General features: G+C 38.0%; 1 protein-coding gene and 1 long non-coding RNA gene across 3 annotated transcripts; one reads left to right on the top strand and one right to left on the bottom strand.

Annotated features, from left to right (window-relative positions):
- Nucleotides 1-802: 802 nt before the first annotated feature.
- On the bottom strand, nt 803-17,687 carry LOC104882963 (hypothetical protein). 2 transcript variants are annotated; one of them, XM_010667399.4, is made up of 21 exons: nt 17,495-17,686; nt 16,926-17,208; nt 15,126-15,702; nt 14,953-15,041; nt 14,728-14,826; nt 13,320-13,965; nt 12,113-13,216; nt 11,902-12,010; nt 9,635-11,448; nt 8,505-8,643; nt 8,261-8,384; nt 8,091-8,174; nt 5,816-5,957; nt 5,487-5,716; nt 5,017-5,112; nt 3,560-3,730; nt 3,306-3,485; nt 2,371-2,484; nt 1,903-2,085; nt 1,420-1,464; nt 803-1,092 (listed from the first exon to the last, which is right to left on the bottom strand). In XM_010667399.4, the coding sequence occupies exons 2-21, from the start codon at nt 17,040-17,042 to the stop codon at nt 958-960; spliced, it is 6,198 nt and encodes a 2,065-aa protein (XP_010665701.1). In that variant the 5' UTR covers nt 17,043-17,208; nt 17,495-17,686; the 3' UTR covers nt 803-957. The 2 variants fall into 2 exon arrangements, with proteins under 2 accessions (XP_010665701.1, XP_048495162.1); XM_048639205.2 differs by lacking the exon at nt 1,903-2,085 and having other exon boundaries at nt 17,495-17,687.
- An 892-nt stretch (nt 17,688-18,579) lies between these two features.
- On the top strand, nt 18,580-21,010 carry LOC130590390 (uncharacterized). The gene is made up of 3 exons (XR_008968211.1): nt 18,580-19,477; nt 20,093-20,149; nt 20,927-21,010. It is a non-coding gene; the product is annotated as an uncharacterized LOC130590390 (long non-coding RNA).
- The last annotated feature ends 1,242 nt before the right edge of the window (nt 21,011-22,252 follow it).

A 22,252-nucleotide genomic window follows, 5' to 3' on the forward strand; every position in this document is an offset into this window, starting at 1 on the left:
TATGTGCCGATGTGTAGCACTTGGCAGAGCTACATGAACGAGCAGTTGCATACCTCTGTACAGGGGTGAAGTCATGAATTAAAATTTAACGGGGTCAAGAATATTTTTAACAAATTTATTAAAAAAATTATCGTTCATGTAGCTCATTCATGTAATATTGATGCTATAATAGCCAATTTAATAAGATATCTCAAAAACCTATAGGATTCACTATAAAAATATATGGACTGCGAAGTTGGACCGCAAGAGCCAGGCCTTTGCCAGCCCCTCTTGTAGCTTCACCCCAACCTCTGTAGAATAAGGTTAGAGGTTGTATGCACTACTTACCTAAAATGAAAGTTCATTAGTCCTAATTTTGGAAAAAAAGGAAATCAATATTGATGCTACGTAGTTGTGTGATCAGCAGAACCAATTTCTCTAAATCGCTCAAGACAATTTGGTAAGAATTTCTTTTAGAATAGACTGATTAGCGTTCCATATAAATGTTATGGACCGGTTCCGCAGCCCACGCAACCAGACCAGTTTTGAGACCTGGTTTAACCAATTCAGCATAACGTTCATATCTGGGATACACCTGAACCATGCCAAAAAAAAACATAAAGGCCTATGTAATCTTAGGGCCAAAAAAGGGACTATGCAAAGTATGTAATCTTTTACATCCCAAAGAAAGGACTATGTAAAGTATGTAATTTCAGTGTATAAGGAGCTGGTGCAAGACTTGGTTGTTTTAATTACTTGGACATCCTCATCAAGGAAGGAATTGAGACTACTATATCCCAACTTAGATGCCAGAGTAGCGATATTGATCAACAGGATACATGAACATTTTACAGCCATATTAACAGGAGGTGTCATCACCCTAGTATTTACATCGAAATCATGAAATCACAACTCATACAAGACAAGATCCCAATAATTAAAAATACACATCATTACCCAATGAATCTACGGCTTCCTCTAGTTCAAATAACGCCTGCAATTTTTCGAATTGCAAAAACAAGGAATTTTTTTACCTTCATCTTCATGATTGAAATGATAGTCATAAGTAATCTCTTCCCCAGGATATATATCTCTTTGAGCAAAAAATACAACCTGCATGTGTTAATAGAATAAAACTTCAGTACATCTGCAGGCTAGAAGGAACTAAGTGATGAAATTATCCTTCAGGAATCATAGGATGCGTGAGAGTATATCCATCATCAGTTACTGCGCCTCATTGGCTATTTCAATTGGTCGGATGAAAGGAATGCTTCTGAAATTTATTGTGATTACATTTCTATCTTATGTTCTCACTACTGCAGATTCAACATGTATAGTATTTGGCAAATGAGTAGGGTTGAACTAAAATCAAACAAGCAATCCCGTTGTTGGTGAAACGAAGCAATAATAAGGAAATAAAACAGATACTTGTTTCATTACCTTCTTCTCGCCCCTGACGGTTAGCACTTTGGCGACACAATTTGGCTGGAGACAGAAATTGACAACAAGAAGCGGTCAGCAAAAGGGCATAGGTGGAATGATAAGAAAGCTTCACTAAAAAGATCCGGAAGTAATTAAAAGAAACAGAAAGAGAAACTATTTAAATTAATTTACCCAAACTTGGCAAATACGCCCACCCCTTAATCCAGATGCCTTTTTATGAGAGCAAGAGATGATGTATGCAGAACTAGTTTTTGGATTCTAAAGACTTCAGTGATAACCAGCCCCCGCAGGACATTGCTTCCTGATGCTTTTAGCATTTAGATGTAGGCTTTGATGACATCTCCCACCCTCCCTCCCCAATTATTTTAAGAAAAAAAGGAGAAAAAGAGGATGGGGGAAAAAACCAAATGCAAAATGAAAATTCTTTTTAGGAAGATAGCCATCGCGGGCAACCACTTTAGTGACAAAATAGCGTTTTACCTGGCAAGAATGGTTGACAAACCGAGCTATCCCACCTTTGCAGGTAGCATCAATAATCTGTTCCTTATCTATCCTAAAAAAGTAGCATGCACTCTTATACTGAAGCTTTCTCCCAGACAGATACTCATTCTCTCTTTTATCGGCAACACGGTGCCCCACTATCTCACCAACATACTCAACAACCTAAGAGATCAGATGTGAAAGTACCATATCAGTAAAGTCTGTCATCACCATAAATGGATTAGACAGAGTTCAGCAGACAACTGCTGAATTTACATAGAGTTCAGCAGATAACTGCTGAATTTCTGAGTGAATTTGAGACCATTTATACAGCAAATTAAGAGGTAATATGGTCATAAGAAACAACAAAACCATAGTTCTGAAGCCAAGTCTTATTGAATCATACAATTAAATTTGTGTTTTTCCTTGAATGAGGATAATATTTTTGTTGAGGATGATGGTTCTTACCATAGCACCACGCTGGATAAACCGAGATGTGTATAGACCAAGGGCATGAATTCCAGATTTATATACTACCAAATGTTTCCAGCCCTTAGCTTGCCTGTATCGAGTATATTCTTTCTGAAATATATTATGCATGTATAAAGTTAGTTCTCAACAATAAAATGCAATGACAACTGCACCATCTGAGGAATAGAACTAAAGCATATAGAAACCACTTTTCATGTTGGAAAATCTAAATTTGGCTAAACTTTAATTAGCTAAAACAAGATGTAGGAGTAGTGTGGGCTCCACAAGAAGTGAAGTTACCAATATATCTCCAGCAGACTAATGGGGCCAATATTTAACCTAACTAAAATATAACCAAATAGCCCTATTATTTCTGTTACAGTTGACGGATCTCCAAATGAAACTACTGAAGGTTGCAATTAACTATCACTCAAAGAAAAAGTAGAAAATGAAAGAGAGATGCACAAGAATCATCCTCTAGAACATAGTTTCTCTCTCCTAAATCCTCGCACCATTTCCAGATAACGAAACAGGCATTTGATATCAAATAAAGCCGGAGGTAAACTCGATAGAAGTGCTTGCGAGCTCTCAAGTTATCAATATTGGAGGTGACTAATATATAATCATCGTCAAACTGGCTTCCATAAGAAAAATAATGTACTCTCAGTCCAGAAAATGAATGGTGTACATTTAGTTTCAGAGCAATGCCTTCGCCTTCAAAAAAATATGCACATGAACCTATTATAGGCATCTTCTCACTGGATCCCTTCAAAAAGGAAATTATTAGGTAAAACTTCTAAGACAATAATCATGGAGCTGACTGGTTAAATTTAACATTCTGGTGCATAAGAAAGGAACATATTGGTTGAGACCACATAACAGAAGAATGAACTTTTCTAGCTCTTTACATGCTATATCACTTCGGGACATACCCGACAATCATGGTCCACATCTGAAACTGGAGGTTTAGGCTGCCTATTCATGCCCAGCTTGTGTCTGTTAATGTAATGCCACGCGTCTAATTGCGCCTGAGGGACAAGGCGCCCGACCTTAGCACTACGTGGATAGGACGAATGATGTCCTCCATCTCCCTTTGGTTTTCTCTGATAAACCTAGTTAAGAGACAATAACTCATAAGCTGACTTGGTGTAGTGCATCATAGAGTGCTAAAATGAACAATTTATACCTCTGTTCTGGCACAAGTTGGCTCTTCTTCTCGACCAGTCTCAGAATCAGCCTTGTTGGTATCATTGTCATTCTCTAAATGACAAGCTCTGGAATTAGCATGAAGCAAACATCTCCCATAAAATCCAACTTGGTCACTGTCAACTCCTTCAACCTCACTTTGCAGCAGACCCTGCAAGCAACAAAGTAAGATACTTAGGGATGCCATTAACAACTATCATCACTTCATCAGGCCCTTTCCGTCCATCTTGAAAAGTTTGTATTCTCTTTGGTGAGCAAGGACTGACTTATAAACCAACAAGTAGCAGTCAAAACACTTTAGACATAAAGATCCATCAATTAGGACATCATGTAAAACAGGCATATATGAAGTATATTATCGAGTTAATGATAGGAAACTGCTACTGTAGAGATTTGTTCTAGTTCTTTAAGCAGATTTTTTCCTTCAAAATCTCCAGCCCTTCCCAATCTAAGGGAACTATTTCTTCAGTTAAGGAAATATCAACACGAGCCATAGACGACAACTTGCAGATGTATATGATTGCCTGGGCTAACTCTTCACCCTTCTGACTTCTGCCCTCTTATTCTCACTTAGAACATCAATGTAAAGCAGAACAAGATGCTGACAAACTTTCATGTAAAGTGAAACTTCTAAATGCAAAATTCAGAAAGGATTGAAACCGAAAACTAGTTGGATACTTACAGAAATTGTCCAACTTTATAGCGATGACGAGCTTTATACAAAACTCCATCCTCATCATTAAGTAATCAATTAATTTATTACAAGGCTACAACTAGTATGGCTCTGCTTTCTTCAACTTATCTCGGGAACTTGTTCAATATGCTTGTTGAAATCAAATCAAATCAAATCAAATCAGATTAGACCAGACCAGACAACACCAGAAAGTTTCAGATAAGACCACCAAAACAATTCAGACCAGGGCAAATCTTTCAGATCGGAATTCACATTTTATAACTACTCCTCAGCCCAAATCAGACCAGACTAGACCAGAAAATTTGGAACACGTCGGAAGATTCACACCAGACTAGATCTTATGAGTAATATTCATACCACAACACCTTATTTCAGGTAAACTACAAACTCGACAGTCCCATGGCATCAAAGTTGATAAGTTATTTGCGTGGCCAACAAAGAGAGGGTAAATTGTTTCACTTTTTGAAATGAATGAACTCCATATTCTCACAAAGAGCGTTAATTCATCGGGAACAAGGCTGAGGGACTATAATGAACTGGATTTCTCTTCTGAATTATCATTTTTTCCAGGTAAATAAATAACTCTTCCGCAGTTTCTCGTTCGTCCTCCCAGGAGACCAGGACCATCAGTAGAACTGTAATATTACTTTTTCTTTTTCTACATCCAAATATAAATATTTGTGGAAGCACAAGTGTACAACTATGATAAATTCAATTCACATTATTAATTGTACAAGCATTACCTTCTGATGACCGCACCAAGGATGAAAATGAGTATGGCATGTCTCAACACGGCAACGTATGCAGGAACCACCGGGTCTTTTGCATATGTAGCAAATCTGGAAACAAGCAATTAGGATATGAAACATGGAGAATTTAAAAAGACCTCGTCCTCCAATACGGTATTGAATCTTGACCGCAACACCACGTTGCGACAGCATTGTAAAGGTTTTCAGCTTACTGCGACCAATATATCAGGTCGCAACAACAGCAAACCATCCACATTGCCATGCGAAAGTGGTTTTGCGATCGTTACTTCGATCGGACCTCGTACGAGATCTAAAACCATGTTAAAACTTCAGATTTGATAAGATATATTCTAGAGAAAGGAGGAAGGGAGGGGGGGACGATGCTATCTGCAGTCTGTTATCTAATGATTCTCTCTTTTCTTCATTTATACAAACGTTTATCTACAGAAAGCATAAGTACTTGCCATGTGTTCTTTCAGGTGGGAAACACCAGAAACATCAAAGGCGCTCATGGTGTCCACATTGGGACATCGTGTTCCTGGAGTCCATAGTCCACAAACCATATGGACCCACTGCTTGACAGTTGGATCAAACAATCCTGATATTATGCTGTTATGCACCACCGGTGTAATTGAAGGACAGGGCTGATATGTTGCACTTTCCGAATTGTTTAGACACTCCATCTTTGCTGGGACTGTGAAAACACTGAATTAATACTCAACACAGTACAAATAAAAAGAAATTGGCAGACATCGTGATTATTGGGTAATAATATCATGGTCAGCAGACATACAATACAAGGCTTCAGCAGAGCCCATGCTCATAATATGAGGTTCTGTCCTAATATCCCACGCTTTCAAAAGACTTTTCACCACATTGCGGCTGCCAAATGCACGAGTCATGGCCCCCCCTCCATAACCACAAAGGACACAAGCCTGACATGAGCATACCAGCACTAAGTTATTGAAAATTCAAAATAAAACAGACATGATAATCACACTAATATTCCAGAGCTTATTATATAAACCAAATAAGACTCCATGCTAAGTAACTCACTGTCCTTTGCTACACTGCTTCTGAAAAGGTTCTGGTCCACATTAATTAAACTAACAAGTAAAAAGAAATATTTGTAATGAAGACTTAGAAGTATTGAATACTATTAGGAACTTAATAAACTGATTCAATATTGGACCAACCACCACAATCACAAGCATATAAGATATATTTCCCTTGATCATGCGTAAAATTCCAAGAGAGTATATTCAATTGTGTATCTTTAATGCATGTCCTTCTCAATGGAAGTGACTTCTATATAAACATACCCACTCACACTGAAGAAATTTCCCATAAAGTACATATATAGATTTACTACTATGATGGTAAAATTTCGCCACATCTAACAGATTGCAATTTTGAAAATATGGATTAAATTTTACAGAAGTCACCGTCTCATATCTTCTGCACAAGTATCCTTCCTCTGAAACATATAGCCTGCATTTGGCTGGCACAATTAAGTATCTCCAAGAAAAAGTATCAGTCAAGATCATCTCAGTGAGCAATGACAGTAGACAGGGGAGTAAAAACGCAATGGGATGAGAGGGGAGACGTATACAGCCTATAAACCAGATTGAATGCTGGAAGAGGGGACCCCTACTAGACATCTGAAACAATTCTTCCCAGGACTTAGACTAAATCCTACCATTTGCTCCTCCCTAGATTTTCTGATTCTACCTCTTTCTCTTGAAAACCCTTCATGTGATATTTTTGTTTGTCTCCTCTTAATGTTTCCATAATTTATCAAAGCTCCACCTCAACATGTTACCATTACTGAAAATCGCACGCACCTTTTCTCAAAATATCTATCATAACGAAAACTTTATGCTAATACTGCACTCCAGAGGCTCCAAGAGTTAAAGGACCTCTTAGCCTCCAAAGTGAGCATCACCATGGACCCTGACCATATTATAAACTATCTTTTAAAAAAATGTTTCTCTAAAAAGTGTTGGAGAATACATTCTTGATTATAGAAGTTTTTTGTGGTACTAGAAAGTGCATTGATAGTACTAAAATTTATAATGATTGTATTCCTGTTAAAAAACATTCTGTTCCATGCAGGGAAACCAAACGCGGTCGCGTTCGCGGGAATGGTCGCGTTCTCGCGGGAACGGTCGCGTTCTCGCGGGAACGACTTGTAACGGGGGAATAGAACATTTTGTAGCCGACGCGGCGTGAATTTTTTAAAAAAATTCACATTAATATGTTCTAACCTTATTTACATTGTTTTAGTTTATGAAGCATTATTACAACATAATATAATCAAATCTATCAGAATATCATCAGCTATATAATTAAATCGTAAAATATTTTTGGCCAATGTTTGAAAAGAACGGATGTAACGGGGATAAAAAGGTTCTAACGTGGTGAGTTCGCGTTGCGGAACGGACAACGCGGTGAGATATATGTGATTTTAATTATGGCGTATTGGCGTTCCGTAACGGGATTTCGTGGAACGGCAAATCCAAACTCCATTATAGAGCGGTTAATCTGTTACGGAACGGGAGAGTTTTAATTCCATGGTTCCATGTGCTAATATATGAAGGGTTTTAGTGATACTAAAAAATGTTCACCTAGTACTAATTCTTGGGGTATCAATATTGTTGCGTTTGGTGATACTAAGCGGGTGGTATTAAGAGATGTTGGTGTTAACAAGAGACGTTTGTGGTGTTACTGCCTTTTTTCTTTGTAGTGGTACAAAATTTTTTCTGGTAGTATCATTGATACTTCTGATGGTACTAGGAGATGGTATGAATGTACCACGGTTTTGCTTTGATCTTGTGAGTTGCGAACGTCCAATTTGGATATAGAATCAAGCTGTTAAATGTTTAATCCCTTCCAAGAGTAAGTGAGTAACCCTTTTCAGAGTATTAGACAGAAATTTGAATCTCGGAGCTATTTGCTGCCAGCAAGTGTAATCTTATATTCGTGTGTGAACACACATTTTCAGATTTATACAAAAAGGCAACACTAAAAAAGAACATGAAATGGAAATATTGAGAATTGAAACTTACAACATTCCTAGAACATGTTCTGCATGGTCTGCAATACCAATCCCCTTTTGGTACTCTTGAAATCCCATAGCAAGCCTGATGGATCTGTAATTACATGTAAAGTAAAATTACAAAATCATCTGAAAAGACAAGAAAAGCACCAGTTGGAAAGATCACAATAACTTGCGTACTCGTATCGAACAATGCCCACACTCCAACAAACAGTTGCCACTGTCTTTGTTAGATATTCCACACACGCAACATAATTCACCCATTTCTGACATCAGAGAAGTACAGCGCCGTTTTCTACAGGATCTGAATCAAAAACCAGAAAAGTTTCAAAAATCGCAGGACTTGGTCTTCATTTAAATTGAAAAACAATACTTCAGCATATCATATAGGAGATAAAAAACTCTATACTCCTCAAGTCCTCACCTTCTCCCGGAAGCTCTACTTTCACCACCATCACTTCTACCAGCAGCCTCTGATGAGATCCTTTCCATTCCACATACTGTTGATGGTGCACACATTAAATTTTGTAAACGACTGATATCTGCAGATATGAATTTGTTTCCTGCAGAGAAATTCAATGATTGTTCAAGAGAAAAAAATGTAACAAATGACATATGGTAGATTATGCCAACTGTAACAAGAGCGGAAAAGGGCGTAGTCCAATAGATGACCTAGAAAAGGCTAAGGTGGGAGCAGACTGGGATATGATGTACATCCAACTAGTACAGTATCATACAGAACTAAATAGGATAGTAGTTGCCCATTGGTATTAGGTAATAAATGGTGGTAATGATAATAGATTATGGTGTAATTTCGTAAAGTAAGCCTAGTGCCCGTATCCATTTGGTAGTCGGTAATAGATGGTGCTTATCCAACCCCAATAATCTTTTTCTGCATAGTATTCCATAACCACTTCTAAAGGTGGAATTGGGTAGTAATATAAAAATATGAAGAACTACACATGCTTTGAGATAGAATTCCGTTGCCACAAACATTAGTATAGGACTTTTCTTAATAAAACTACATACAAATTTTTACTACTATTATCCTCATTTATAACCCTCCTTACAAAACAACAGTTAACGTATTGGCAATAAGCACCTCCCTCGCACATTCTATTTACCCGGAGAACAGCACATCTTCCAATTGTCTTTTTCCATTAGACATTATAAAGTCATCTCAAGGAAAAGGAACAACACCACTTTAAAATTCAAAGGCAATAATCAAACAATTGACAGCTTCGGAAAGAGAAAATATCACAATCCGATGGTCATACAAGCTCAAAGGCATTTTGCACCCATAACTTGCACCATAAAGCAGCAGAGCTATAGTCTGCATCCAAAATGCAAGTCAACAACATAGTAGAAGGGTACCCAAAATTGCATGTGAAGAGGGACCTGCCTAGCTCCTCTTGTAATACTTACATGGCAAGGGTAACTAAGTACCAAACATAAAGGCATATAGGTCACCACAAGATTGCACGTATTAAAGGAGATACCGGTTTAAGGAACATTGATCAATAATTTAAGTAAACTTAAATGTTAGATAGTTACCTCTCATAGATAACTCATAGAGACTGCGCATACGAATTTCCTTGGTCTTAGCAGCTGGAAGACCAGTTGAACCACTCAGATTATTTTCATCTCCATTAGTTTCAACTTCATACGATACATCAAGATCATCAGTATGTGTATGATCCAGGTGTATCTTCTGAGTCTCCTTAGAAGAAGCATCAATATCCCCGCTATGACATGAAAGCACTTTATTGTATCGGCTAAGTTGGGTTTGAGGGGGACTAGATGATACATCAAGGTATTTGCTACCACCACTGCAGCGAATAGTATGCTTTTTTTTCTTTGACGGCACCCCAGGTCTTTTATCAAACTTAGCACATCTTTTAGAAGCTTTCAAAACCTGGCTCAGAGGAACAATTTTAGGTGGCTTTAATTGGTCAATATCTAATTCCTGATTACAAATAATACCGTATTTGCCACAAGCTACAGGTTTCGCCTTTGGGTATCCCTTTGAACTGCACTTCAAAGTTCCATCAGAAATCAGATCGTGCAACCAATATCTTTTGACAGCTTCAGTAGCTTTCATCTGTTTCCTAACAGATTCAGAAGGCTCAACCTGTTTTAACTTTTTTACAGAAGCGTGTTCTGCCATGTCGGTGGAGTCATCATTGCTTTTCAATGGTCTCCGATCACCAGCCTCAGCCTCCACAGTGTTATATATCCCATTTAAATCTCTTTTACGAGAAAGCTTTTTGACTGAAAACAAGGCAGACCTCCTTTCGAGAGTGTTACAGCTTGAGTTGACGTTAAGCATCTTAGATGAATTTAGATAAGATTGAAGAAGCACTTGAGCATCTTCAGAAGTAGGACCATGGTGATCGACAGCACTTATAGCACATACTCGAGATTCAGAGGGTAATGAAGAGATTTCTGAGGCAGTGGATGATGTTCCCAGCATCCTCCATTTTTTTGTACGCTTTCTCTTTATAGGCTTGAATCCATTGGCGTCTGGAATCTCATTAGAGATTTCACCAGAACTGCCTCCAGAGAGGGTGAAATTTTGCAGTTCATTTAATTTTGAATTTGTTAGCTTACAGTCACTACTTAGGCCATGTCGTGCAACATTTGCCAACACGGTCAAAGATTTTTCTTCAGTAGATCTAGTCTTGTTCTCACAAACAAGTTCTGGATCTCTAATACTATCAATTGCTTCAACAGAAGAACAGCTCCTGGAAATAGCAGATCCTTGATCTGCTATATGGCCATTGTCATATACAGTATGACCAGCATTGGCAGTACAAGAATCAAGTACGTTAACTTCATTAGATGCTTGGGTAGCAACTCGTGCAGAACATCCAGAAGAAATGTCTGATATTTCTTTTCCTTTCAATAACTCAGCTGCCTGGCTTGTTCTGGCAGTGCCTTTAGCAGCGGGCTCTTTCAAATAATAAGATTCATATTTTTTCATAGAGTCCAATAAATGCACTGGTCCATCTGAGCATCTCACTTTAGAAACTGTATTTGCCTTCCGAGGAACATCAGTCCATTTAGAATTCTGGCAGTCAAGTTTAAAATTATGTTCCTTCCTCTTGCATTCCATCAGGATCGCTTTTTCAATAGACACACAATCACCAGAAAATCTTGAACTATTAAGTGTAGGGGTTTCAACAACTGCGATGCTTTCTTGGTTTTTTAAGCCATACATAGAGCCACTACCATTGCAGTCCTGCTCCCTATTTGTACATAATGTGTGAAAATTGCAATTGCACCTGTCCGAAATGTGAGGATATGATCTTCCATGACATCTTTGCACCTTGTTACAGTCACACTCCACGTTTTCTCGTCTTCCAACGCTGCCAAAGTAAAAAAAAAATGTACATAGCAGCAATTGGAAATCAAAATGTAGCAGATTAGTCAATCATAAGATAAGATAGCAGGGGCATTCAGCAAGGATTCAAATAATGAACACCACCAGAAGGACAAGTGCCAAAAAGAAATGTTTGACACTTTCAGACTGTTGGGTTTTTTCTGATTTATCTTTCAGGATTGATGTAAGATCTTTTTACAGCAACTTCCAGGATTAACTTAAAGGCTTCAACTATTGCTTCAATGTTTTCAAAATCAACCTTAAGTTTGACCTGAGATTTCAACACAAGCTATTTTGCAGTTAATATAAATTTGCACATTAAAGACTAAAAAGTCTACTAATTACATCAAATAGAGCTTCCAAATGGAGGAAATCTAGTTTATAATTTCTAAAGTTAAAAATAAAACAGGAAAGCAAAGAAAAAAAACAGAAAACTAACCTCAGTGAAGACTTTTGCTTTGGCTGTAGATTACAAGAATCTTCATTATACTTGTCAGTCAACTCAGAAAGTACTCTCATCTCTTCAGTAATAGCACCCAGATTTCTACCTGGATAGACAAACTACTGCTTAAGGTTTCACCAAATTCACTATATTTTATTACATTCCTATCAGATGATATATATGACAAGTCCCTATCTAAGATCCTCACCATTCTTATGACTAGCATCAGGCAGGAAAGGCGATGAGGCGATGTGTCTAACAGGACATGGACGCCCATGCATGTGTGCTTCTAAAGACCCTTGATCAACAAATAAATCCTGTGCTCTCAAATCAGAAATGCTGCAGTTCTTGCTTTGTTGTCTTTGGTCAGAATGGATTTGAGGTTGTTGATTGTATACAAGGGAAGCATTTAGAGGTTCTTCTTTAGATGATTTGTTTACATTCCTCAAAGCGAGTAGTCTCAAACTCTCATCTGATGCATGCGAGTTTACAGCCTCGATATCTTCACTGAAAAAAGCAGAATTAAGACCTGGAGCCAGGACTGCTGACAATGGGCTGAAGCCATTGGAAGTGGCCTGCAAAGTAGGAGTTGCTTTAAAACACAAAAACGAATTCCTCATTTTTTCGGAGAGCTGCTCTCCGTCAAGATTGCCTGCCAGGTTACTTGCATTCCCAACATTGTTTGAAGGCCCAGCGACACCAGATAACTTGTTAGTCATCCCAAGTGGACTAAAATTCGCAGCAGACAATGTGCTACTATTAGAATTACATACTTTTCCAATTCTAGAAAAACAGGTACTTTCCATCTCCTTAGTATAAAACCTAGAGCTCGATTCACTCCCAAAATTGGGATCTTTATGCCCACATGTTGCATCCATAGTTCTGCCCTTGTTATTTGGCAAATCTAATCTATTGATGTCTAAAGGCCTGACTGGAGCATCTCCAGTACATGAGAAGTCTATCAATATAGACCTATCTACATGTGGTTGGCAATGAAGAGTCCAAGGACTGGAAGGATGGCTGTCTTTCATTCTTTTACTCGTTTCCTTGTGATACAAACTCCCTCCAGCTGAAGTATTTGAAGGGGGAACAGGGACTGACATTGAAAAATTATTATGCAATCTATTTGTCGAGTATTCTGCATGAGTAGCACCGTTTCTAGAACTCACTGTATTACTGAAAAGGCCTGCCTGAAATAGAGTTGGTGCCTTGTTTAGAGGGCCGGCCTGGGATGCTTCTTTTGTTATGCTGAAATCAGATGCTGGATGGCGAAAATTATGCTGCTTACTATGTCCAGTGACTTTTGCATTTACTGCATGAAAAAGACAGCACAACACGTAAATATACAGAAATAGATTCAAGCGGTAACTAAATTGCAAGTCAAGCAAATAGTCTCAGAAATTCTCTTGACGCACAATTGTGATTCAGCTTCTTCTGGATAGTATTTGTTTGGACACTGCTAGTGTGAGGTCTCACAGCTGATAGAGCAGCAGATCCTGATCCCCAACTTAGCTGAGATGGCTGTCCAAGCTTTAACTCGATGCTAGAAGGAATTGCACCTCTCGGCAGAATGTCATCCTTTAAAATTTTGTTTGCCTTGGAGCTAACACTCTGCATGTTCTGAAAAGCAGAACTAAACGAGTTCTCACAAGAGGAGATAAAGTGGAAGGACCTCGACTGACAATCATCCCCTAATCCTTTTTTGCCGCTTGGAATTGATGGTGTTAAACTTCTGAGAGTAGGGTGAGCTAATTTGGTGTTATCTGTCATATTGTGCGAGCTCCTTCTGGAGCTGTCCATGTTGCAGTGGTCACAACCATTTTCCCATTGAGCAGTTTTTAACATCTGATTAGAATATTCCTGGGCTGATTGAGTTCTGCTTGTTGACACATTGTTCCGAGGCTGTGTAGAATTTACTGACTCTGCAGATGAATTAAACAGACTAGACAAGTCAAAAACCTTCCTCCTTTCAGCAACAGGCATGCTGCTATTTGCCAAGCCAGAAGTAGCTAACAATCCTTCCGGCCAGTCCCATCCTCTATGATCCCCTGGAGCCCTAATCTAAAGCATCATAAAAATATCACCCCTCATCTCCATGTTCAAAATACATGCCAACAGAAAACATAAATTTAATGCAAATAAAGCAAGCAAAAAAAAAGAGCTACAAGGTAAATTATAGCTACATACTGTCATACTTTACTTCAGTAATAAAGCTACATACTTTACTCCAGCAACATAATAGTGGAATCAAGTCTATAAGCAAATTGCTGCTTCCCAAGTCTTCTAGAGGTCAGATGAAGTGTAATTTCTTGCAAAATGAAATAAACTATTTTTTTGGCTTCTATCTAATAATTCAAGTTTAAATCCAGATAATGCATCAGTCTGATATCAGTTTTCACTTTGGAATTCAGAAATCAATCAACTATCCCCGATAATGAAAGAAAAAAAAATCAAGATGAAGGAAAGACCTTAACACCACAAGAATAATTAAGATGTACTTTTCCAGAAGCATGTTAGTACTATCCCTTCCCATCAGTAAGAACAGAGGGGGAAAAAATCCCCTGAGCCAGAATGGCATTGAATGGAAAGTTCAACTAGTGACAGTTATTAGCTATCCAGATTCCAGATAAAAATGAAAGGTACAAAGCCCACTCAATAATGGGGTGCAAAGATAAAAAGCAAATGGACAGGACCAAGCAAACAAAAGATAAGAGGAAAGAAAATGCATGCTTAGAACCACTAAGTCACTGAAATAAAAAATTCTGCACATTATAAAAGTCCACTACAACAATTCACTGTAAATGAATTCAATCTACATCTTACCCCGAACTGTTGGAGGTACACTTTACGCCATTGAGCAATGCTCTCCCCGCTATCCAGGCGTACAGCATAGCCAGGATTAACATCAGATAACCCTGAATGCTGCACAGATTTTGATCCATCATTAAAATGAAGCTGAGTATATGTTCAGAGGTCTTTGAGAAGAGAGGATATAGACAAACAGAAGGCAACATGAAAATTACAAACAGATAACGACTTTAAGATTACCTCACAAAATCTGAATACTGACATGTGCATACCATGGCATGAGCAGAGAATACCAAAAAGACCTGTGCTGCTGAGAAGTAGATCTCCACCTTTTCAATCAATCGTGCAGGAAAATTCAGAAAATAAACCAAAGCACTAATAGAAATGAAGAGTTGAGAAAGGATCAAACTCACATGCACCCATGCAGAAGACACGAGGACACCCACTTGCAACTGAATTTTGTTTCTTAGAGGTGGGTGAGGGTGTTTGCAAAGATGCATCCAGCACATCACTGCTGCTTAAAGGAGTACAAGTTACCCCCTTCTGCAAAGAAGTATTAATTCCACTTTCATTCCTGGAGCCATTATGAGTGATAAGTCCCCTCAGAGTTCCGACGTCATCACTTAGGCCACGAGTAGTACCATTATTTGCGCTCACAGTAAGCCTAGGTAATACAGGGTGTAAATTTACTCCAGCTCTTGTGTCTAATGGCCAACTTGGCATCATACCAACATTGCCCTGAGCAGAAGTATCTAAAACGTAGCAACCACCAGAAGGATGCACATTCGATTGTCGCTGTAAATCATATTGCGAGAGAGGAGGTGGGACTGATAGCAGAGAGTGAAATGAACTTCCAGCTTCAGGGTGGATTGGCTTGCACGAACCAAAATTCAATATATTGGATGTAGATGTCTGTTTCATTTGAGGAGAAAGGAGTCCTTCTTCTCGTGCATCATGGGGAAGAATACAATGGCTTATGTTCAGATTCATCTGTAGACCACAAATAGCATCATATTTATTAAATTTTGGCAGCTTTCTTTGTATCAAAGCAAGTACAAATGCAGGATTGCATAAACCATGAACCGGAATAAAATTGGACAAACAACATAACTGACCAACATGTTCCTAGATAAGATTCAGGTAATCAGAAGATGGCAAGTCCTCGGCAATTGATAGAAAGCTAAATTTGAACCCCCCCCCCCCCCCCATCACTGTTGTACCTCATCTTGAACAAAGAAGGAAGTTGCATGTAACCAAGATGTCACACCACATCGAGGGTTACAAAAAGCTTCGGTTTGAGCAGCAGCACTTATGTGATAGCTGTAGTTCTATATACTTCATCCGCTTTTTTAGTTGCATACATATGAAATGCACATATAATTACAGTAGTTGTATAAGGGATGATCAACAATGTAAAAAATATCTCAGGTGAGTTGAAACCTTTCCAGAAGAAGAAATGGTACAATTAAATCCAAACAGCCCAAAAAGGAATATGGTACGGCTAAAAAACAAAGGAATATAATATTTTTCATAGCGCCATGGTTGATTCATATAGCAAGTCATAGTATGTAGCATTTTAAAAAAAATATCATTGACCTTAGGAAGTAAAACTACAGACCACGGCACTTACCTAGGGGGACTAGCTGAGCAACTTCCACATGATCAACAAACAATTTGTACATTCTACGTTGTGAAATCTTATCCCCTAAAATATTCTAGTTTAAGTCCAAACACCTGGAGCCATGGGAATTCAGGCTCAAACAAGTGGACAAACACATCATCCATGTTGCAGATAGAAACAACTCGCCACAAGTGCACTCCCTGTATGCACGAGCACGACTTCTCCCAACATAGCAAATCATTTTACATGTAAGACATAGTTCATCAAAACATAGCACATTGCTCATATAACATGGTTTTGAATCAACAACAATAGATATGGCACATAAGTGAAATTTTTAGTTGGTCTACTAAAAGACCGTCTTACATTACTTTTTGATTTAAAGGGTTCACTTAAACAAAAAGTCACCCCTGCAAGATAAATAGTGAGACTGTCTTACAGACTTGCAGCAATTCGGTCTCATTCGAAATTTTATGGTAAAGTTTTAGGCTAATTTTCAGCAACACATCATTCATGATAGGATTTCAAGAGAAATAGAACATGCAAATCCGAATTTCACACAAGAAACATCCAACCTTTGTGCTACAATTACCTGATTCCTAGCCTCCTGGAACTGAATTTGCTCCAAGGAAGAAGTAACCCTTGAACTCGAACTCGAACTCAAAATTGGCAATTTCAGACCACCTCTCATTTGCCAACCATTCTCCATACCTCAAACCAACAACACCACCACCCCACCCAACCCCCCAAAAATTTTTTTTTGGGGTGTAAAACTAACACTTCAAATATAACGCAATATATCTGATCAAATGAACTTTCCCTAAAAAATTCAGTGTCCAAATCTCAGAAAACGAATTAATATCACATAAAGCATCCTGAAAAAGTAGAGGCGCATAAAAGTTAGTTAAATTTGTAATTAAAGCTAAAAATTTGCAGACTTTATATTATACTACAAAAGATCGAATAATACCAAAAAAAATCACTGAAATTTTTGGCATTCTACTGATTCTAGTACATGAGATAAAAGCACAAGTGAAATAACTGATAATCTCAATTAAGTATCTAGTACTATAAATTAAGAAGCTAATTACAACAAAAAATATTGACTAAAAAAGATCAACAGAAAGATAGTGAAAGTGCTAAAAAGAGGAGAAATTGAACCTTTAATTTATTCAAATTTTTGCCGGAGATTTCGAAGGAGTAATTGCTGTTGTCATCGAGTAACTAGCAGTAGTGAGAGTGAGAGAGTGAGAGTGAGGGAGAAAGACAGAGGAGAGAGAAAATAGGAACATGAAGGAGAATTTCGAGGCGTTTTTTTATTTTGTTCTCAGTTTATGATTCCTGACATCAAGCTCCATTTTTTGCGAAATTATTAGTCCAACACACCATCATTTTTCACTGGTTTATTTTTTTTGGTAGGAGTTTTCTACCGCCTTCCACGAGTGAATTACTTAACCACTCACGCCAATCCCAATTGATTATTTTTCAAGAATGAGATATAATAAATAAATAACATCTTCATTTAATTATTCAGATCGATCGAAGGATATCTTGAAATTGGTGAAGAAGCTCTAATCAACTGAGTTCACTCCCTCACTCTCAATTTTAAATATGTTTTTTTATTAATTTACCACTTTGCTTTCCCATGATCTTTACTTTTCAGTATGTTTGGTTATATGGTTTACATCTTTAATTTGGTATCAAAAAAATTATAAAAGGTCAAAGATGGAAGCGGTAAATAACCGAAATCCAACCAAAAATAACTTCTTACAACAATTTCGCTTTAGAAAGTAGTTTTTTACATTTTTTTAGAAGGTAGTTTTTTTAGAAAATTGTGTTTTTATAAGTTAGTTTGACAAATTTTTCTAAAAGCTTCACTGAAACCACATTCGTTGTGGGAAAATTATGCATGACATGGTTTGTGTAATATCTACAATATTTGTTTTTGGACGATTTTCAAAATTCTTGTGTTACTCCTTTCGTTTTTTCTAGTTGCTACATTTACTTTTGCACTATTGTCAAGGAAATATGTAGGAACCGTTGAAAAGTGTAGCAATTAAGCATAAAGTAGTTGTCTTTTGTGAAATGAAAGCAAAAATAAGAGTATAAAGGTATATAATATGCGGGTACCACATACTAAAAGTAGAAACTTTTGGAAAATATAGCAAGTAAGTTGACACACTCGAAAATGACAAAATGTAACAACTAAAAAAAGACAGATGGAGTATTATTGTGTTCCACTTTACTATTGTTCATAGATACTGTAATACTCCGTATTTTTAATACTAATTTCGTACTAATTAAGAAAATATAAAAGAATTAATAAAAAGGTATTTTAAATTTATTTACAAGTTAATAGGAATAAATTATTAGTAATATGAATTTGTTAGGAATTTCCGGAATTTTAAAAGAGTAACCTAATCGACCTAGGGTTACTACCTTTTGGAAGGGAGTATAAAAAGGAAAAGAAGATGGAATTTCAGAAAAAAAAACCCTAAATCCTTTCTTCTCCCTCTCTCCCAGCCGACTTTTCTCTCTCCTCACACTCTCCTTGGCCGATCTTCCCTTGTCTTCTCTCTCTCTCGAATTTTTTAGTCTCTCTCTCCTCAGCCGATTTCTCTCTCTCCCTCTCTCTCAGAGTTTTCTTTCTCTTTATCTCGGACCTCTTTCTCTCTCGCTGTTCTCCCTCTTTCGGGATTTCTCTCCTTGTGTTCTTCGTCTCCCTCGCCGTGTTGGTGCGAAGGGTGTTCGTGGTTCGAGTGCGCAGGCGAGGAGGGTCGAGATTCGGTGCGAGCCGGTCGCGAAAGAGTGGTTCGAAGGTTTTGTGTGGTTCGAACGGTGCGCAGGCGTCGAGGGTTGAAAGCTTGCGCGAGTTCGTCGAAGGGGTCGAGTTGTGCGCGAAGGTGTTCGAGGGTAGTGCGCCAAGCTGAGGTGAGGGTGCGCGAGAAATCGCGTCGTGCGAGTGTAGCTGCGCGACAGGTTGCGAGAAGGTTTGTGTGAGCGTGGTTCCGCGTCGTGCGAGCGTGGTGGCGCGACGGATCTGGGTCGCGCAAGGGGTTTGGGCGACGGAAACCGGTTTCGGTGTTGTGCCGTGTGTGGTGCGGTTTTCGGTCGCCGGAATTCTTTCGCCGGCGATTTCTAACGGTATAATTTTGTACTTAACTTAGTATGTCAGTTTATTAATTATTCTTATATTTACTGTTTCGTAGTTAAGAAAGGTTTGTAATTATTAATTAATAATTAGAGTTGTGTAATAATTTATTAGATTGTTAACTAATTAAGTTATTGTTCTGTTTTAAGTATAAATTCTGGTTAGGTTTGTAATTGGAATAAGTTGGAAGTAGGAAAAGTGTGCCTTATTATTAGTTACATTATTGTCGTTTCATGGTAACCTGTTTCATGGAACTTACCTTTGGACATGGAACTTACTTTGGACATATGACTTACTTTGGACATATGACTTACTTTGGACATATGACTTACCTTGGACATATGACTTGACTTTGGACATAAGACAGGCTGGACTTATGACATTTTGGATTGGTAAAATAGTGGACTAATGTTACTAAATAACTTAGTTATTCACTAATTCTGACTTCTAAAAGACGTTAAATTCACTAGATTAGAATTATAACGAAAGTTCTAGAATAGGTTTTAACTATTGCGTAATTCGAATCGATAGATCGTTATGGTCTTAGTACGTAGTAGTTGTTAGTGTTATCAAGGACGTAACACTAAAGCTTTGTTTTAACGATTTAGGTCCCAATTTCATAAGCGGCTCGTTCTATTAAGTCAGCGAAAATTCTCCGTTACAAGGTACGTACGCGTACCAGTTTACTTTCAAAGCTTAGTATCATGTTTAGGTTGCAGTTCATGTTATTGGAACCTAGTACCATGATAGGGAACATTTGATTGTGATTGTTTGGTTAGACGTTATAACGTGAAATCAATATGATGCATTGAAATATGTTGCATTGAAATGCGAAGTTCTATCGTAGTGTAACATCAGCATTATTAATCTGATCTATAGAGTAACAAGAGTGTTACTAGGGATAAGATTGAGTTTGGTAATTAAGAGAGTATGTAAATGACTCCTTAAAGTTATAAAAGAATGATTGGTAATAAAAGAAGATTATGGCGATACTTGTAGTTGGACTCCCTACAAGTATAGAACAATGGGGGAGTGTAGGACTTGTCCTACACTCCTACGCAGGCCTACTGTGACGACAGTAGTGTCCTTATATTTTGATAACTCAAGTAGGCGGAAGGTTCCGTTCGATCTTGGGGGTATGCATACTAAGGTGATGGGTGTGAGACGGAACAAAACCGTATTTGCATTTCATCTAATAGACCAAGTTGTCTATTAAGGATTCAGTAGCCCGTATGATTCTAGTAAGATGACGGTGCCCGTTCGATGCCAAATAATGAAAGATTAAAGGATGTGAGATAACGTAGGTTCATATAACAGTTGTAATGTATGCTTCATTTATTCATATGTTTCATGGTTCATTACGTACTCAGCATAGCTGACCCTGTGTGTTATTATGTGTTTGTTGTCCTGTGATGAACTATTGATACTTCAATGGGGAGCAGACTAGGTGAGCTGGTGCTGCTGCATGACATCAAGCATATGGGGGCTAGACTGTAGTTTGAAGTTAACTTTTGGTTTGATCATTATGAATTTTATAGAACATTATTACATGGTTTGAGTTTGAATAAAGAGGGGTCATCTATGATTCCCGAGTTGTAATTACATTTTCTATTCCGCTGCAATTTGGTTTTGAGACAATGAATTTGAGTTACCGTATTTCTAATTATGCCTTGCGTTCCATCGCGGCGGTAACACTCCCAAAGTCGATGCGACGTAGCATTAGACGTGTATGGATTTTGGGGGTGTTACAAAACTGGATTCAGAGCCAGAAGCTCCTATTTTCAAAGACGTTTTCGAAACGATTTCAAAACGGGTAGTATGGGCTAGGAGCATATAGATCATGTCATGTGCATTAAGTCATAGGCATGTTATCATTGCACTTTGTTTGTATCTCGAACTTGTATGTGCTCTCTGTGTAATTGAAATGTGAAAGTTCTTGAAATCTTCAAATGTGACTAGATTAAGAGAGTGTACAAAGATAGGTCTAAATTGATTAGACTCAAAACTTATTTAAGTATAAAAACTATTTTATTGATCGAATGAGCTTGATTTCACTTGTGGATTTCAAAGTTAAAATGAGCATTTACCTCTTTACAAAAACTTAGACTATTCTATTTTGTTTTTACTTTCACAGATGGTTCACGACATAGGCTGTAGGACTTTTTGATGAAACAAGTAGGGGAAGACTGGGATATGTGGTTCTTTAAAATGAAGTCTGCTATGGATTACAGAATTATGCAAGGGGAACAGTGGTTACGATCTGAGGGCTCTAGGATACACTTCATGCTTCGTTATGTTCCAGATATAGAGCCATATAGATTTGTTCATCGTAGGTATGGGGATATGTGGACTCAGAAGGGTATTTCAATAGGAATAAGCATACCTACGGATATACAGAACCTGCCTTCCGAAAAGCACTTCCTCACTGACCTTAAATACTGCGAGAATGAGTGGAGGGTTCGTGAGACCAGGGGTCAAAACCCTTCTACTTCATCTGAAAGGGAAAGTTCGAGCAATAGGGCCATAGATGGGAATTCTGAGAACCCAGGGGTCATACCTGAACCGCCATCAGCACCTGTGGCAAAGAGGCCAAGATACCAGCCATTTGAGGATGAGTTAGTGGCCGATGACTTTCAGAATCTTAGGACAGTCACTTACGTCTCTGATGATGAAAGGAACAATAGGACCTTCATTATAGTGTTGGGTGGGGTCCAGATTGTACCAGGGTTACATGGGGAGGATGATGATGATGAGCCACCTCCACTAGA

Source organism: Beta vulgaris, chromosome 2, assembly GCF_026745355.1.
Source record: "Beta vulgaris subsp. vulgaris cultivar EL10 chromosome 2, EL10.2, whole genome shotgun sequence".
In the NCBI taxonomy this organism is placed as follows: domain Eukaryota; kingdom Viridiplantae; phylum Streptophyta; class Magnoliopsida; order Caryophyllales; family Amaranthaceae; genus Beta; species Beta vulgaris.

What these genes read in the sequence shown, in the direction of transcription:
- LOC104882963 (XM_010667399.4), bottom strand. Translation starts at nt 17,042, where the DNA reads ATGGAGAATGGTTGGCAAATGAGAGGTGGTCTGAAATTGCCAATTTTG. An exon ending in CCCACCTGAAAGAACACATG is followed by an intron (nt 5,113 to 5,486) that starts GCAAGTACTTAT and finishes GCTTGTTTCCAG; the next exon opens with ATTTGCTACATATGCAAAAG. An exon ending in CCGTCAGGGGCGAGAAGAAG is followed by an intron (nt 1,093 to 1,419) that starts GTAATGAAACAA and finishes TAACACATGCAG; the next exon opens with GTTGTATTTTTTGCTCAAAG.